The 17,706-nt window shown below is 41.1% G+C and overlaps 2 protein-coding genes across 3 annotated transcripts; one reads left to right on the top strand and one right to left on the bottom strand.

Annotated features, from left to right (window-relative positions):
- The first annotated feature begins 37 nt into the window (after positions 1-37).
- CEBPZ (CCAAT enhancer binding protein zeta) lies at positions 38-16,602 on the top strand. Its single transcript, XM_027453884.3, has 16 exons — positions 38-225; positions 307-1,832; positions 2,873-3,104; positions 3,623-3,797; positions 4,820-4,908; positions 5,433-5,486; positions 7,532-7,634; positions 8,278-8,346; positions 10,017-10,083; positions 11,193-11,293; positions 12,121-12,181; positions 13,195-13,406; positions 14,288-14,371; positions 14,866-14,927; positions 15,013-15,094; positions 15,917-16,602. Exons 1-16 carry the CDS (start codon positions 61-63, stop codon positions 16,054-16,056), a joined length of 3,222 nt encoding a protein of 1,073 aa, XP_027309685.3. The 5' UTR covers positions 38-60; the 3' UTR covers positions 16,057-16,602.
- Positions 15,780-17,594, bottom strand: CEBPZOS (CEBPZ opposite strand). Of its 2 annotated transcripts, none has more exons than XM_027453889.3 (4): positions 17,435-17,594; positions 16,481-16,525; positions 16,135-16,219; positions 15,780-16,017 (listed from the first exon to the last, which is right to left on the bottom strand). In XM_027453889.3, exons 1-3 carry the CDS (start codon positions 17,535-17,537, stop codon positions 16,137-16,139), a joined length of 231 nt encoding a protein of 76 aa, XP_027309690.2. In that variant the 5' UTR covers positions 17,538-17,594; the 3' UTR covers positions 15,780-16,017; positions 16,135-16,136. The 2 variants fall into 2 exon arrangements, with proteins under 2 accessions (XP_027309690.2, XP_071891752.1); XM_072035651.1 differs by having other exon boundaries at positions 16,122-16,219.
- Positions 17,595-17,706: the final 112 nt, after the last annotated feature.

Here is a 17,706-nt window from a genome sequence, read left to right on the forward strand (position 1 = left end):
CGGCGCGCCGGGAGCCGGCAGCGCGGCTGCGCCTGGGCGGGGGGGGGCGGTGCGGCGGCCATGGCGGCGCTGAGGGGACGGCGGTGGCCGGGAGAGGAGCAGGCGGGGGACGGCGACGAGTGGAGCGAGGAGGATGGGGATGGCGACGGGGACGGGGATAGGGGTAGAGGCGGCGGCGGGGACGGCTTCACGCTGGACGAGGTGCTGCGGCTCGGCGGCACCAAGGTGAGGGGCGCGGAGGGGAGCGGGAGCACGTGGCGGGCGGTAGCGGCTGCCCCCCGGTAACGGCCGCTCGTGTCCCCGCAGCAAGATTTCCTCATGCTGTGCGCCCTGGACGAGGAGGAGGAGGAGATGGTGGACGGCGGCAGGAAGGGCGCCATCGATGACCTGGAGGAAGGGGAGCTGGAGGCCTTCGTCAGCTCGCTGGGGTTCGACAGGTTCGCCGAGAGCTGCATGCAGGAGGATGGGGAGGAGGAGGAGGAGGAGGATGGTGGAGGGGAGAAGGGGAAGCCCCCCAAGAAGGAGAAAGGGAAGAAGGAGAGCGCCCCGGCTCCGCTAGGGGGGAAAAAGGAAAAAAAAGGCAAAGAGCAAGTGAGCAGCAAGAAGGAGAGCAAGAAAAAGAAAGCTGGTGGGGTCCCAGAGCAGCAGCTCTCGGCACAGAAGGAGAGGCCGGAGGAGGATTTTGAGTTTCACGCCAGGCAGGTGATCCTGATCAAGCCAGGGGGCAAGTGGTATGACCTGGAATACACCAGCGAGTTCTCCTCTGAGCCACAGGACCAGGCACTGCTGTCCAAGTATAAGGCCTTGGCCCAGAAGCTGTACCAGCACGAGACAGAGCTCTACAAGAGCAAGACAGACTATCAGAAGGGGGCCTCTTCGGCGTGGATGAAAACTGTGGTGTCATCGGGTACCTTACCTGACAGGATGGCAGCCATGACCCTGCTCATCCAGGACAGCGCTGTCCACAGCCTGCAGTTTGTTGAGAACTTGGTAAACCTCGTCAAGAAAAAGGGTGGCAGGCAGCAGAGCCTCATGGCTTTGGATACTTTCAGGGAGCTTCTCCTTTCAGATCTTTTACCAGACACTCGGAAACTGTGGTCCTTCTCGCAGCGTCCTTTTAACAACATAGAGAAGATGTCAAGTGGCAACAGGGATTCAAGAGACAGGAGGCTGATACTGTGGTACTTCGAGCATCAGCTGAAACTGCAGGTGGCAGAATTTGTGCAAACCTTAGAAACCCTGAGTCACGACTCTGTGACAGCAACCAAAGCACGAGCGCTGGCAGCTGCCCATGAGCTGCTCTGCAACAAGCCCGAGCAGGAGAAATTTCTGCTCGTTCAGCTGGTAAATAAACTGGGAGACCCGCAGAACAAAATAGCCACCAAAGCCTCGTATCTCTTAGAGACGTTGCTTTACAAGCATCCAAATATGAAAGGAGTGGTGTGCAGTGAGATGGAGAGGCTTTTGTACCGCTCAAACATCAGCGTGAAAACTCAGTACTATGCCATGTGCTTTCTGAACCAGATGGTCCTCAGTCATGAGGAAGTGTCGCTGGCTAACAAGCTGATAACTTTGTATTTCTCCTTCTTTCGGAACTGCATTAAGAAAAAAGATGTTGAATCCAAAATGCTCAGCGCTCTTCTTAGCGGGGTGAACAGAGCTTACCCTTATGCTGAGACTGGCGATGAGAAAGTGAAGGAGCAAATGAACACCTTGTTTAAAGTTCTGCATCTTGTCAACTTCAGCACCAGTGTCCAAGCCCTGATGCTGCTGTTTCAGGTCATGGACTCCCAGCAGACTGTATCGGACAGGTACTACGCAGCGCTATACAAGTGAGTGGCACGTTTGGATTTCTGGTCTAAATTTAATTTTATGAAGTAGTCCCTGATAATTCAAAGTGATTTTAACTTGTAGAAATGTGTACTTGGCTTTTAGGATCTTGCAAGTTTTGTGTCTCGCTGGCTAGATGTTTCTGATGTTTTCTGTGAGCTAGAAGAAAATATATGGGGTTTCTTTTACTTGACATGGGGATAAAACATAGCAGTGGTAGTTCCTAGGAACATGCCTGAAGGATTTTATGCTTTGTGCTGTTTTCTGGTAGTATGCTTTAATTCCAGATATGTTTTGAAACTAAATGATAATTGTTTCTTCTGATATCACTTGTACAGGTAGCGTGTTTTAGCTATGTAATAGCCTACAATCCTGTTTTTTTTAATGAAAATCCTTTTTTCATGAAAAAATGCAATGTCAGCAAAATCCTTAGGTGATTTAATTTGTTAAGTTGGGAAACCTTGGGCTGTAAAACTATCACTTTCTTCTGTCCTGGCTGATTTTTTAGACTCTTCTTAGGATCCTTGCAGGCTTCTGTTTAATTGCTGCTGATTTTAGAAGGGGAGCTCAGGTTCTCCCAGGACATGCAATGCATTTAGCGGCCTTCCTGAGCCAGGTGGGCTGGAAAAAAGTAGAATAGAAAATGCACTTGCTAACACAGATACCTGGGCAACACAGATACCTAGACTCATTGTGAAGCTTGCTGATTGCTAACCATTTTCTTTCTACTTTTTGAACATCTGAATAGATTACCTTCTCACTTTATACATCTTCAATTTTTAAACTTTTCTCTTGAGCTCTGTTTCTCTAGTATTTTTTTTTCATTTACTGCTAGCTGTATTCGTGATATACTGAAGATTAAAAATATTACGCAGCCATTGGTGTTTTGGGCTTGGTCATAATGGTTTGGAGTATTGGCGAGCAAGCTGGATGTGGTCTTCTGGATACCAGTCTGAAAAATGTACCTAATTGTTGTTGACAACAATTACTATTCTATGTGCATCGTGACAATTAACAGTATTTTCTCCTGCGTTTTCTACAGGAAGCTTCTAGATCCTGGTTTAGCAGCCTGCTCAAAGCCATCCATGTTTCTTAACCTTGTCTATAAGTCTCTGAAGGCAGATGTAGTATTACGGCGAGTGAAGGCCTTTGTGAAGAGGTTACTTCAAGTCGCTTGCGGGCAAACACCACCCTTCATTTGTGGAACCCTCTACCTTCTGTCCGAGCTTCTGAAAGTAAAACCGGGGCTAAGGGTCCAGTTACAGGATCACATGGTACAGCATTTCTTTATTTCGTTGGGCTTTTACTAAGAGCTAATTTCATGAACGCCTTTCCCTAACCTGTTTCCCTTTGCAAGTAATTCCTCCTTTACTGGAAGGACTGCCTTTCTAAACAGAATTTTTATCAGAGTTTACTAACATTTGGTTACATTATGGGAGAAAGTACTTGAACAATCATAATTACATTAAGAATCTGTATAGATGTAAACATTCTAGCAAGTCTTATGTCCTTCTTTTATGGAGAGAGGATTATTTTGCTAAATGCCATATAAGCAAGCAGGTAAACATTCCTGTCCAAAAAAGCTTTTTCCAAACATGTCCTTCTTTGTGACTGTAGAGTTCAATTTTAAGTAAACATCAAGGCCAAAAGTCTGTGTTGCTGAAATACTGGCCATTGTTTGCCTGTGTTTTTGTGAGCAGCTACTTTAGAAATACATGCATCTTTCTAACAAATCAGAATAAAACTGGAAAGGAGAAGGTGTTCACAAACTTTTTTCTTTTTATTTATTTAGGAGTCTGATGAAGAAGAGTGCTTTAAGGATCAAGAAGAGGATGAAGAGAATGAGGAAAAATTTGTAGATGCAGACAAAGAAGTAGAAAAAGAAGAGGGGAGTATAGCAGAAAATTCTGGTAAACCAGACAATGCGAGTTCAGCAGCTTCATGGGTGCATCATGTGAATATGAGAGGTAAATCAGCAAGAAACTATAATGCATGCAAGGCCTAACTTCAGTAACATGTTGACCAAGAGTTTTTTGTAAAATTGATTTAAACATTGTTTTATTTTTTTTTTTTAAATGTAAGTTTGATTCAAAGCAATCAGAATCATTTTTCTGGTTTTCCGAAGAGACTGTGTTAATCTCCTAGCTATTTTCTCTGTATGTAGTTCAGTGTGCTTGTGCCTAAGTAGTAAACAGATTGGGGATTTCTTGCTTCTAAATTGAAACACCTACAGAGCGACGTAGCCAGTGTTACGATGTGTAACTGCACCTTCACTTGAAGCTTGCTAAAACAAGTTGTCTAGCTCTGAGCCTGCTTCTAGCTTTTTTCTTTCCTGATGACCTTTTCATAGCAACGTAGAACCATCTAGTTTGGAAAGGCCCTTCAAGACATCAAGTCCAACCATCAACCTGACCTCCCGAGTCCCATCACGAAGCCACGTCCCTTAGTGCCATGTCTCTTAAATACTTCCAGGGGTGAGGACTCCACCACCTTCCTGGGCAGCCCTTCCAATGCTTGACCATCCTCACTGTGAAGAAATTCTTCCTAATGTCCAATCGAAATCTCCTATGGTACAACTTAAAGCCGTTTCTTCACATCCCATCACTTGTCACCTGAGAAAAGAGACCAACACCCTTCTTGTTGCAGGCTCCTTTCAGGCAGTTGTAGAGAGCAACGAGGCCTCCCCTCAGCCACCTCTTCTCCAGACTGAACAGCCCTAGCTTGTTTAGCCGCTCCTCATAACACTTGCTTTTTGGTTCCTTTTTCAGCTTTGTTGCTCTTCTCTCCACGTGCTCAAGCAGCTCAATATGCTTATATTGAGGGGCCCAAAACTGACCACAGTGACGGTGCTGACCATGCACATATCTGTGGCCTGTCCAGCTAAGAATAATGGGCAGCATTGCTGTTGTGGTGAAATGAAAATAATACTCTCATAAAGTTGTTTGAGGAAATTTAAAAGTCTTTTTTCATCTCCTCTATACCCCCCCAGGCAGGAAGAATGGGGTCTCATATGATCCTTTGCACCGAAGTCCTCTCTACTGTGGTGCTGAAAGTACAAGCCTTTGGGAACTGAAGAAGGTAAGGCATTCTTGTGTTGCTACTTAATGTGTTTCTTAGTATGGCTCTTGCTTCAAGAGAAGAAAATTAACTTGGTTATTTTTGCAGTAGCTACCTGGGTGATGTGACAAAAAGGTTAAAGGACACATTGTTCAGCTCTAAGCTTGTTTATGCTACATTCAGTGCTGATAGTCCAGAGGAGGGAACAGTAACTTTTAGGTGGAGATTTGAACTGTAACAATTTATTTTCTTTGACTTTTGGATCTTAGTTTTTATTAACAAAACTTTCTAGCATTGCATTAAATAAAACTATAGTTGATCCTCGTATTTAGTTCATGTAAGTAAAAAGTTAGAACTTGGTGTTTCTCAGTTGTTCAAGGGCAGAGCACATCAGCCTTGTGCTATTCATGCAGGTCTGTATTATTTGGTGAGTTGCAGAGTGGTGTTAAAACATAGTGTTAGTGTCAGGAGTCTGATATGACAACATGAATGATGTTTGCCTTTATTTTTGGACTAGAAATAAACAAATGATTTGTGTTTTTCAGCTTTCCGAACACTACCATCCATCTGTGGCTCTGTTTGCAAAAACAATTCTAGAAGTAAGTCTTTTCATCAATCTGTAGCTTTGAACTTTGATTTTTTTGTTAGCTGTCTTTTACCATTAAAAAAACACATCATAAAGCCTCCTTGCGCTCTGCAGGTAATTAGAAGTTCTGCAACACTGTAAGTAGCATACACTCGAAAACAAAGCTTTTCATGGAATCAAAGCCTTTTTATCTAAAGGAGGCTGCTCACAGAAGTAATCAACTTGGTGAAAACATGGTATCACATGATTCTTAAAGCTGGTTTAGAGTTTTCGTCTATCTTTTTAAAGTTTTGTTTTTTTTTTTGAATGTGGGGAGCTCTGCTCTTTAATCAAATCCTTTTTTTTTTAATTCTTTAATAATTTAATTGTGCACAATGCCTGCTTAGAATTTTTATTTTCATTTGAATATATGACATTTAAATTACACAGAGTACTGACTTCCTGGCTGCAAGCTGTAAATCTTTTTGTCAATAAAAATGTTTTGTCTATTAGTACAGTACATTGCAAGGTAGTTCATCACTGAAACAAAGCGAGAGAGATGCTTTTTGTAGAAAATACTGGTATTTCAAGAACAAAAAAGTAGATGGTTCTCGAAAGTATTGAGGCGCACCTGGGGGACAAAGCAGTCATTGGTCCCAGCCAGCATGGGTTTGTGAAGGGCAGGTCCTGCCTAACTAACCTGATTTCCTTTTATGATAAGATCACCCGTATGGTGGACCAAGGGAAACCAGCTGATGTGATTTTTTTGGACTTCAGCAAGGCTTTTGACACGGTTTCCCATAGGATCCTACTGGACAAAATGTCCACCATACAGCTAAATAAAAACATCATACGATGGGTGAGCAATTGGCTAACGGGCAGGGCCCAAAGGGTTATGGTGAATGGGGCTGCATCAGGCTGGCGGGCGGTCACCAGTGGGGTCCCTCAAGGCTCCATTTTAGGGCCGGTACTTTTCAATATTTTTATAAACGATCTGGATGTAGGAATAGAAGGTATTTTGAGCAAGTTTGCCGATGACACCAAACTTGGAGGAGTTGTGGACTCGAATGAGGGTGGAAAGGCCTTGCAGAGGGATCTGGATAGGTTGGAGAGCTGGGCGATCGCCAACCGCATGAAGTTCAATAAGAGCAAGTGCCGGGTCCTGCACCTGGGACGGGGAAGCCCTGGCTGCACATACAGACTGGGCGATGAGACGCTGGAGAGCAGCCTAGAAGAGAGGGATCTGGGGGTCGTGGTAGACAGCAAGTTCAATATGAGCCAGCAGTGTGCCCTGGCAGCCAGGAGGGCCAACCGTGTCCTGGGGTGCATCAAGCACGGCATCGCTAGTAGGTCAAGGGAGGTGATTGTCCCGCTCTACTCTGCGCTGGTGCGGCCTCGCCTCGAGTACTGTGTGCAGTTCTGGGCACCACAGTATAAAAAGGACATGAAACTGTTGGAGAGTGTCCAGAGGAGGGCTACGAAGATGGTGAAAGGCCTGGAGGGGAAGACGTACGAGGAACGGCTGAGGGCACTGGGCCTGTTCAGCCTGGAGAAGAGGAGGCTGAGGGGAGACCTCATCGCAGTCTACAACTTCCTCGTAAGGGGGTGTCGAGAGGCAGGAGACCTTTTCTCCATTAACACTAGCGACAGGACCCGCGGGAACGGGGTTAAGCTGAGACAGGGGAAGTTTAGGCTTGACATCAGGAGGAAGTTCTTCACAGAGAGAGTGGTTGCACACTGGAACAGGCTCCCCAGGGAAGTGGTCACTGCACCGAGCCTGACTGAATTTAAGAAGAGATTGGACTGTGCGCTTAGTCACATGGTCTGAACTTTTGGGTAGACCTGTGCGGTGTCAAGAGTTGGACTTGATGATCCTTAAGGGTCCCTTCCAACTCAGGATATTCTATGATTCTATGAAAGTATAAAGGCTGCAACCTTTCAGGCTTATAGGATGAAATATCCCCCAAGTCCTTGTCTTTTGAATTCTGATTTAATGATCTTGGTCTGTTTGAGTCCTCTAACTATATTTTGTTGCTGTCTTTTGAAAATGAAGACTGTAACGATTTTTTCTCCTTTCAGGGAAATCACATTCAGTACTCCGGTGACCCTTTGCAGGATTTCACATTAATGAGATTCTTGGATCGTTTTGTGTACAGAAATCCCAAACCCAATAAAGGCAAAGGTAAACATTTCTATGTACATATTAGCATTTAATCTTGATTATTGACGATGAAACTTCTGTCAGACTGTCAAGTGCCAGTTTGTGCTTGTCAAGAATTTGGAGTACACGTGGTGCAACAGAGGAATGGCGTCAGTCTTTGGGGCAGCATGAGAGATGTCTGCACCTTAGCTGTCAGTCACATACTGCTGCCTCTCATATCATCAGTTGCAGAAACTGTGGAACTGTCAGGAATAAACGAAGTAATAGGGATGTGTAAAGACTAATTATATGTTGGTTGAGGTTGGAAGGGATCTGTGGAGGCCAAGTGGTCCTTCTTTATAACCTCCCTTCAGATATTTGTGTGCATTGATGAGATTACCCCAGGGCCTTTTCAAGGCTAAATGGTCCCGGCTCTCTCAGCCTTTCTTCACAGGAGAGATGCTCCGGTCCCTTCATCATCTTTGTGGCTGTTTGCTGGCCTCTCTCAGTACACCCATGTCTCTCTAGTCCTGGGCAGTGCAGAGTGGATGCAGCACTCCAGGTGTGGCTTTGCCAGGACTGAGGAGAGGGAAAGAATCCCTTCCCTTGACATGTTTGTTGGCATATCAGTCACTCCTCCCAGCTTTGTATCAGTTGTAATGAAGTGTTTTTTGTTCTGCTACAGAGAACACCAGCAGTGTGGTAATGCAGCGGAAGAAGAAGCAGTTTATGACAGATAGGCGGACTCTTGCAGGTAATCCAGCCACTTACCCTTGAAGATTATGAATAAGAAGTCATAATTTTATAGTTAAGAAATTCTTGACTGATTGTTGTGGGCATCCATCCTGTGTGCTGTCCATACCACTTCAGTTAGCAATAAAAGAAGAACAGATAGCAAGTTCTGTCCATCAAGAGTGGTATCTGATGTTCAGGATCAGGTCTAAACTTCATGTAAGGGTGCATGAAGTCTCCACAGCTGAAACTTTGGATCCATTAAATCATCTTGAGACAAAGGAACTCAGTTCCTTCAGTCATTATCTTTGAGTACAAAAGCAGTTTTTCTTCTACTGTACTTCCACTTGGCTTTACACATCAAAGCTTGCTAATACCTTTCTTTTCCCTGTATTTTTTCCTTTAGTTGTCAATTACTTTCTATCAATACAATTCCTTTTTCTTAGGCATTGTTAAGGTCATTCTTCCTCTTAGCCATTAAAAAATGTGTAACAGCAAAGGACAAAGCTACTGCAAACAGTGTGCCTTGTCTGTAGTGCTATTCTTGCTATCACCTGCATATGCTTTCTGTATCTTCTCTCATGCTAGACTACCCTTCCCTGCATACCCTTGTATGAGAAAAGATAATACACTCACTGGGTAGAGAGTAGATTTGCAAACTTACATGAAAAATTTAGAATATTGTGCTTATAGCTGGCAACAGCATTGGGGAAAAATGCTAAAAACCTTAGAGTTTGTTCCAGGTTATGGTATTTCTAGTTAGAAGGGCAATCTGTTAGGGTACTAACTTCAGAGATAGACGTATTTATAAAATAAATTTTCTGCGCACAAACATGCTATTTTTATGTCTGGCATCCTAGTTTTACAAATAATCCTTTTTATTTTTTTTTTAATACGTAAGATAATGTAAAAATCTTTAAAATGTAAGCTTATCTAGTAGTTATTGCAGTAGTAGTATGTAGTTAATGTTTTTTTTTTTTTGTTTCCAAGTTATTGTGTAACCACATCCTGCTTAATAAAAGTGACTTAAAAATAAGAAAATTGATTTATAAAATGATGTAAATTACATTAACCTCTTCCTTAAATGATATGGATTCCTTCATGCAATGCCACAGCTGCAGCTGTTGCTAGGATTAGCATAAGGTATCTCTGGCAGTGTTGTTTTGGTTAGCGTCTTCCTGCCTCCTGAAAGAGGCTGGGTTTTGTCTAGGCGCAATTTTTACAGTAATTAAGAACTATTAGTTAAAAATCAGGGTTAGAAATTCAGTGAAAGTTGCTGCTTGAGGACAGAGGGAGGTACCATCTTCTGTGCTGGAATCCGTAACATTTTCAGGGATGTGCTTCGTGTCACTCCAGGTCTGTGGTGTTGTGCAGAGGTTTTACTGCTACAGATTAGCTGATGTATCCATAATTGTGCATGGTTTTAGGGCTATCAAAGCTTAAACTAAGAAGCTTTACCTACAGTGCATTTGAGGATACAGTTTGTTTATTGCATTCTTTAGTTTATTTTGAATTGAAGAAATTAACTGATCATTTAGTACAGGTTTGAAGTGGTTTTGTGATGAAGTTGCTTTATTTAACAGATGACACTGGATATCAGTGTGCTTCTGTCTGTGCAATGCTGTTTCAGCTTTCAAATGAATAACAATCATTTCAACTTGAAGTAATATCAATTCTTTTTGGCCTTTGCAGTCAACAGTAAAGAATTCCTTGCCAGAGATGAAAGCAAAATCCCAGTGGATGAAGTGTTCTTTCACAGGTAATGAAATATTTCAGAACATTCGTTATAAGTTTTGTTTTTGAGTTCATTGCCTTCAAAAAAAAAAAAGTTTTTCATAAGTATTCTTTAGTGTTCCAAGTGTTTGCAAATTTTGATTAATTTGAGTGACTTGTGATGACAGTACTTTCCTTAGAACATAATTTCAAAATTGGGCAAAAGGAAAGAATATTACTTCTGAATGAAAGCAACCAGTGTTTGTAGTCTACACATCAAATGAGTTGACGTTATAATAAATAGACCTTAAACACTGGGTGATGATGAATGTCTTGCGGGTTGTAATTCTTAAGCATCAGAAGTAGATTTAAAAAAATAGAATATTTTTATAAATTGTTTGTTACTAATATCAAAGCTTATTTAAATGGAACAGTGCAAAGAAAGTCAGAGGAGCTACTCTTCTGCATTTTTTTATGATTCTTTCTATATGGTTGGTTTTCCTTTCAGATCATTGTGTAAAAATGCAGCTGTAATACTTAAGATGAAGTGTTACACATTTGGCAAAAAGTAATTCATATTAAATCAAAATGCTGGTTACCTGGGAGTATCTCCTTGGGAGATCAGTCTTTGAATTTACTTTTTCTTTTAAAAAGTCCTTTGACCTTGTGTATAATCAAATCCACCTTCTTTGTTTTGGTGGGATTTTGTATTCTTTAATAGTAAGCAAAGGAGTGAAAGTGGCTTAAAGTAGTTGAAGGTTTAGGTAAAACTAAACACAAAGGGCTGTGGGGGAAAATTTAGCATAACTTTAAAGGGTGAATTGCTTTTTTATTTTTTAAATTGGATTCAAGTTGAACTTACACATATAAGGCAGATTTTCCCATCTTCCTTTTGCCCTTTTATGAATTCAGTATGTTCAGAATGATTTCTATCACCTCTGTAAAATTTCTTGGTTTTAACTTTACGGTAGTGGCTTACAGTTTAAAAAACAAAGAAAATACAAATCTCTGTTTTGGGATGAAGCATTTAACTTACACTTTTTAGCTGGGGAAATACGCATGAAACAATCTCCTGTTTTTTTTTTTTTAAAAAAAAACTTGTCATAAAGATCTTCTCTTGTGCCTTTGTGTTTGAGAGCAATTATGTTATTTCAGATTTTATACAAAGATGGACAATAAGAGAGAGAAACGAAATCATCAAGAGGATGAAGAAAGTGTGGAAGACGTAGATGATGATGAGTTCGAAAGAGCGTTGGGTAAGGTTACAGTCTTCCGTGAAGTAGCTGTCCCAGTATTTTGTGCTTATATGAATTATTAATGTATCCTTCACTAGTTTTGTGTTGTATAAAAGAACCAAATACAGTCATATGAAAGTAGAAGAAAACTGTCTTTGCAATTCCTATTCCTACTATAGTCAGCAGGTCATACTGTCCCCTCACATGAGACAGGCCAGATGGATGGCTGTCTTGTAGAAAGTTTCTCTCTCACTACTCCAGTAGCGTTCAGCTTGTTCAGCTCAGGCTGGAAGTTTTCAGAGTTTGAATATAAACTCGTAAATAGCAGTTTGTGCCCTTTTGTTCTTTTCCTAATGTAGCCTAAGCATTAAATAACACTTATAATTTTGTATAACGTTTTTTATAGAATTCAGAGCTCCCATACTGGGGGTATTCCTTAGTGACATGATTAATATGGTCCTAGTTATGAGAAGAACCTGTCACTAATTGTATTTACCTTTTAATTGTTAGTATTTCTAATACATAAACTGTCTCTGAGAATTTTTGACATTAAATTGAGATGCTTAAATTAAAGGTAGTCTAACGTTAGATTTTACTCTCTGAATCAGACCAGTTCTAATTTTTCAGATCTCGTTTTTACCACTTTTTTTTTTTAAGAGCAATTTATTCCGAAGTGAATCTGATGATAGGAGCTTTTGCTCCCTGAAATCAGGGCCCTTTGTTATTGAAGCAGATGTTATTAACTAGTCAGGAAAATGACACCTAAAATAATGTATTTTGCATAGACTTCACTTTTTTTTTATTTCTTTTAGTAAAAAGTTTTGTTTTCTTTGAATTTCCCCCCCCAGATGCATTTGAAGCTGATGATAGTGCTGTTGATGTTAGCCAGGATGACCTTGATTTTGCTGGGTAAGACCTTGAGACAATTCTTTCATCTCTTGTTTTAATACCCATATAGAGTTTTACTTTGAGAAACTGGATAGAGGTTTTTCAGAAAGACTGTGCATATCACTTTGAAAAAAAAAAAAAAAAAAGAAAAGGCAATAGCAGTTGAATGCTGGGTAATCCTGCTTTTCTGCATCCCTTGGAATGGGGCATCATGATCCTGCGGTGCTTACAGTACATTGGCTTGAAGCGTGAGACCTGTAGTATTTATCTATACAATGCGGTGACCCAGTAAGCAAAGTGCAATCTTACTTGGTTTTCATCATCTCAGGTTTCTGTTTGAGAATCACCAAGTACAAAAGAAAGCAGAATGAGGCATAATGGTACTACTCTAAGGATTGGTTGTAACTGGACCTAACTGAGTGATAAACTTTGTGGGATCCAGAATCATACAGCTCAGTTTTCAGGAGGTCAGCAGTTACATTACTGATTAAGTAGCCTTTTCTTTACTTAAACCATCTGCAATGCAACTTTAAAATCAACACAGAAACTTTATTTTTCAAGACATTTTTATGATCCAGACTAGTGTGTGTATTAAAAAAAAAAATAGGAGACACAAAACAACCATGCACCTAGTGTCTGAAGAGCAATGTTTACTTTCTGGAAAGAAAAGAATATAGGTGTCATCCTCATTTAGAAATACCTGCGTGTTATGTGTTTTTTACAAAGACTTTGTGAAAAGGAGCAGAGACACATAGGGAGAAAATACTAAAGCTGACATTTGTGTTTATTTTGGAATAGGATTCTCTCCAGAACTTAAAATGGTTTAGTTGTTAACAGTTCCATATGATGATGTTGAAAACATACCTGAGTGCATAATACATTCACTAGCTCTCATCCTACATTTACTACTGTGATGCAGTGCAGCTGCAGTGACGTTTAAGCTTTCTAACAGTGTTTGCAGGTAGATAAATGTTATGTGGATGCAACCAGTATTTGGCCAGATGATTTGCTAAGCCTTTTACGTATTTTTTTAGTAACATAAAAAAGAAAAACACAGGCAGTAAGAAAAGCAAAAGAACTGAGGATTCCGGTGCTGACTGGGATGATTCTGATGATGAAGATGAATTCAGTGATCTGGATGATGAGGAGGTCTCCTTAGGAAGCATGGACGAAGAAGACTTTGAGAAGGATATGGATGAAGAGGGAGGTGTATTTATGGATGTGTCTGATGATGATGACAACCTAGGTAAAGTAACATTTAATACCAAAAACAAGAAGAAAAAGTTTTTAAAAGTGCATTACCTGATATGTAATTACATGCTTAAATTTAATTACCTAGGTGGGAGGTTTGGCTTTTAAGAAGTGACCAGTCCTTCTCTGGACAATGCAGTATTTAGTCTTAAGAGAAATGAAATTTATTGCCACAGTCTCCTAGGTGAAAGTGGGCATTAGGCATCTGGGTTCAACAGTTCGCATACAAATCATGCTTTCTTCATTCTGAAAAAAATGGCAGAACAAATGTAGCTTTATAAATAAATAACTGTATGCAAGATGCATACAGTTATGTATTAACATATTTAAAAGACAAAAGTAATAAAAAATCTATTATCTCTGTAACAATAACTGATTGGTGCACCTTTATGGTTTTATTATCTTTTCAACTAAAAAGCAGTTTACTCAGAATGCGCTTTATGTGGCTGGAAAAGCACAGATTAATGGAGTATTTCAATTGGTGTCTTAAGGTCACAGGAAGACAATTGAAGGTAGAACCAGTAAACTATTTATACAGCTGTTTACACCTTAATCTTTCATGAGATTGTTACTTCATTAGGCTTACCAAGCAGACATTTGAAGTTTACATAATGTTTTAGCCTTCATATTGTTATCTTACTATCATTTTTCCACAGCACAAATATTAAGGAAATAAGTTATGAGGAATGACACACCACTGAACAATTTTTAATTGATAATTCTGTCCATTGTGTTTTAAACTTACAAATTTTTGAAATAAAGACTTGCACTAGACAAATATATCTAAATAGATATTTTATTGGGGAGTGTGCTTTAAATATCATGCATGAATTATGAGAATAAGGAATTGACTTTTTTTTTTTAATTCCCTGACAGACCTTAAGAATGACAGCCAATCAAAGTCTGTCAGTAAAAAGACCAAGAGAAAGAAAGAGATGAATTCTGTGGGATCGCTTGAAGGTAAGGAAACGCTGCCATTATTTCCTTTTAAGAAGACTTAATGCAAATAAGTCTGAAAACTTTGGCTTCAGAGGTGTTCAATACAGTAGATTATCTACACTTTTGGATCTGGCTTCAGATTTGAATAAACTACAGATGAAAACAAATTTTTTCCTTTGTCCTCCAACCAGGGTGGCCTAATTCAGAATGACAATCTGTTCTTGAAGGATTGGGGATTGAAGGAGTTCTATTTGAAGGAAGGATGGAGTTTTTCTGGCAGTTACTCTAGCCTGTGGGGGTGCATTTGATACTGACACATTGCATAGAATTGTGCTATTTAGTTCTGTTTGGATTTTTTTTTTCTCCTTTTAAGGGGGTGGTGAGTAAAGATTTCTAACATCTCTTTTAGGTGGTCTTATTAAACAATAGCAATAATTAAAAAAAAATACATTTTGTTTAAGTATCATTGTAAATTTGAAATTTTGTCTCATACGAATCATACTTTTTGTTTGTAGGATCCAACAGAGGAAAGAAGAGGAAACTCACAGATGCCAATATGCTGGCATCCGCAGAGGAGGCAAGTTTGATCAGTACTTAAAAAAAAGTGATAAGGTGTTTTACATATTTCTTAATACTAAAATATAAAATTTGTCTTTTTAAAGTTTGGCTATCTGCTGGATGAAAATGCTGGGTCCAAGTTTGACAATATCGGATTGAATGCCATGGCTAACAGAGATAATGCAGGTAAGTACATGCTGTGAAGAGCAGATAGCTGTAAAGCTGCTACTTCTGTTCAGATTCTGTACTTAAAAAGATACACTTCAACTGGGATACATACAAGGTCAGAGAGCACACAATAGGGACAGCCGCTCAAGATCAGTAAGACATGACTTAGTACCAAGCATCTCTCTTGACTGAAAAAAAAAAACTAATATTAACTGACTGCTGGAGTGAGTAAGGCTTCAGAAAAGAGAAGCAGGCTATCGTGTGCTCCTTTTACACTGTAAATAAGAAGTGGCAATATGCTGTTACTCAGGCTTTCATGTGAATTCTGCTCTGATAAAGAGTATTCTGGCTCCTTGTCAAGGGAAGACATAGCACAGATATCTTCATTGGAAATATTTCCTTGCTAGATTGGTGAAGAAAAAGTAACTTTCTAGAAATAACTTCAAATTAATACAAATTAAATGTGTACTGCTTTCGGTCCTTTCTTTGTATAACCTTTGTAAAGGCATAAATGTAAATCTTTCTTTGTATAACCTGTACAAGTCTTTGTGGTGTCACCTGAAAAAGTATTAACAGCAACATTCAAGCAGTGCATACTTCCGCAGGAACATTAATAAAATACAAATCAATGGCAAGGGTGGTCTTAAACTTGGAGATTTTGAGATGGTACACATTGTGAAATGGAAAAAAAAATTCTCAGGTGTCAAGTCCAGCAATTTGCACTTTATTAACATTTATAGATAAAGTAGTCAAGTGTAAAGTTCTACGTGATTTATCCATATTCCACATAATGTACAGAAGTATCCATCAGTTTCTCACGTCTCATCTTCCCTCTTACAGATGCCAAACAGATCAAGTGGGAAGTAGAGCGTGACAGGTGGCTCCACAACAGAGATGTGAAAAGCATCATCAAAAGGAAGAAACAGTTCAGGCACAAAGGGCTGAAAAAGAAGTACAAAGGCAAGAAATCAAAAAGATGAACCAAACACCTTAATATGGACATTTTTACAATAGCTGTTCTAAAATAATTATATTTCTTATCCACCTGTTTTTCTTACTTTTAGTTTTTGTTGCTTAACCATGCCATTTGGTCATTCTCCTTTATGCCATGAATTCCAGCCCACTCATTCGATTTGTAATAAACTGAAAAGTAAGAATATATTTGTTAGCTGTAAATTAGAACTGTATAAAGGTGAGTCACTTTATGGCTAGTTTGGTTGGGTGTATAGTCTTCCACTTCTGAGGAAGTCTTCCACCCATTCAACACTCCAGCCACACCTACACATTACAGTAAACACTTCTGCAATCTCTCCTGGGGTCGTTTTAAGCAGTAAGAAAATCTGTTTTATACATGAGATGCAACTGAAGCTTGAGTCATCTTTTCGAAGCAAACTACAAGCCTACCTTCAAGAATTGATGGAAACCTCTTCTGCATTGTGTATCTGAAATCTGACAAGAAAGATAAATTGGTTAATTTACACAGCATATTTCAAGACAACTAATTAAATGCACTATTTTTCTAATTACTTTTTTTTCCTACGTTTGTTCTAGCTCTTTGTTATAGCTGCACTCAAATAGTGTTATCTGATTTTTTTTTTTTTTAATTGTATCACAACTGTACTCAGGTTTCTCCTGTGTGTTTTCTAAGCTTCCTTGTACTGGTGTCAACCAAATACAGGCTATACTTGAAGATGAAGGATGCTCAAAGCAGACACTTAAAGGAATAGCAGGAACCTTACTTTCCCTATATGGCCTTAGGTGTTCACTGAATCGTCCTGCGAGCAGGTGCACTAACCCAACAGAAAACCATGAAATGACAGCTTTATGTCATGTGAATGATTTACAGCAGATCAGGGACAGATCATGAAAATGATAGTATATTAGCATGAAGTGCTGAAAGCCTCCTTCTGCGTGCAGTCAGCTACTGGATGAGCTCAGCCTGCCCTGCAAAACTACACAATAAAGAAAAAGTAGAAGGACGTGTTGGAACTGGGATGGAGTAGTAAGAAGCTGTGGAAGCTGCGACCAACTGGAACTTGAGCAGCTGAGCCCAGCTCCCTGCCTGGCTGCTGGCAGGGGCGAGCTGGTGCCCCCAGCCCCAGCAGTGGCTGCCTGTCCCCGCAGGCTGGCCCGGCTGGCCCCAGGGCAGCAGGCGGACACTGCAGGGCGGATCCCCTCAGCCGGGGGCAGCGCTCTCGCTGCGCACAGGCGCGATGTTCAACCTCCCCGCCGCACCGGCCAACCTCTGCTATTCTCTTTTAAAAAATATAAAACCCCGCAGTTGGAACAAGTCCGGCGGCACCGCGCCGCTCTCCCAAGCACCTCGCCCAGCCCCGAGCTGCCCCCGGCCCCCCGCACCTCGGCTGCTGTCCATGGCGCGGTAGAGCAGTAGGACGCCGCCCAGCGCGGCCGCCTCCAGCGCCACCAGCCCCGCCAGCAGCCGCCGCCTCATGGCCGCCATCAACGGCCGCGCACGCCCGGCGCCGCCGCGCTCCTCCCCTGGGGGGCGGCCACGTAATGGCGGCCGCGCCCGCCCGCCTCACGGAGAGGGAAGGCGACGAGAGGGCGGCTGGGCAGTGCCTATCCGTGCCAAACCACGCTGGGCTGTGCCGAGCCGATCCGTGCCTTGC

This window comes from Anas platyrhynchos, chromosome 3 (genome assembly GCF_047663525.1).
Source record: "Anas platyrhynchos isolate ZD024472 breed Pekin duck chromosome 3, IASCAAS_PekinDuck_T2T, whole genome shotgun sequence".
Lineage (NCBI taxonomy): Eukaryota > Metazoa > Chordata > Aves > Anseriformes > Anatidae > Anas > Anas platyrhynchos.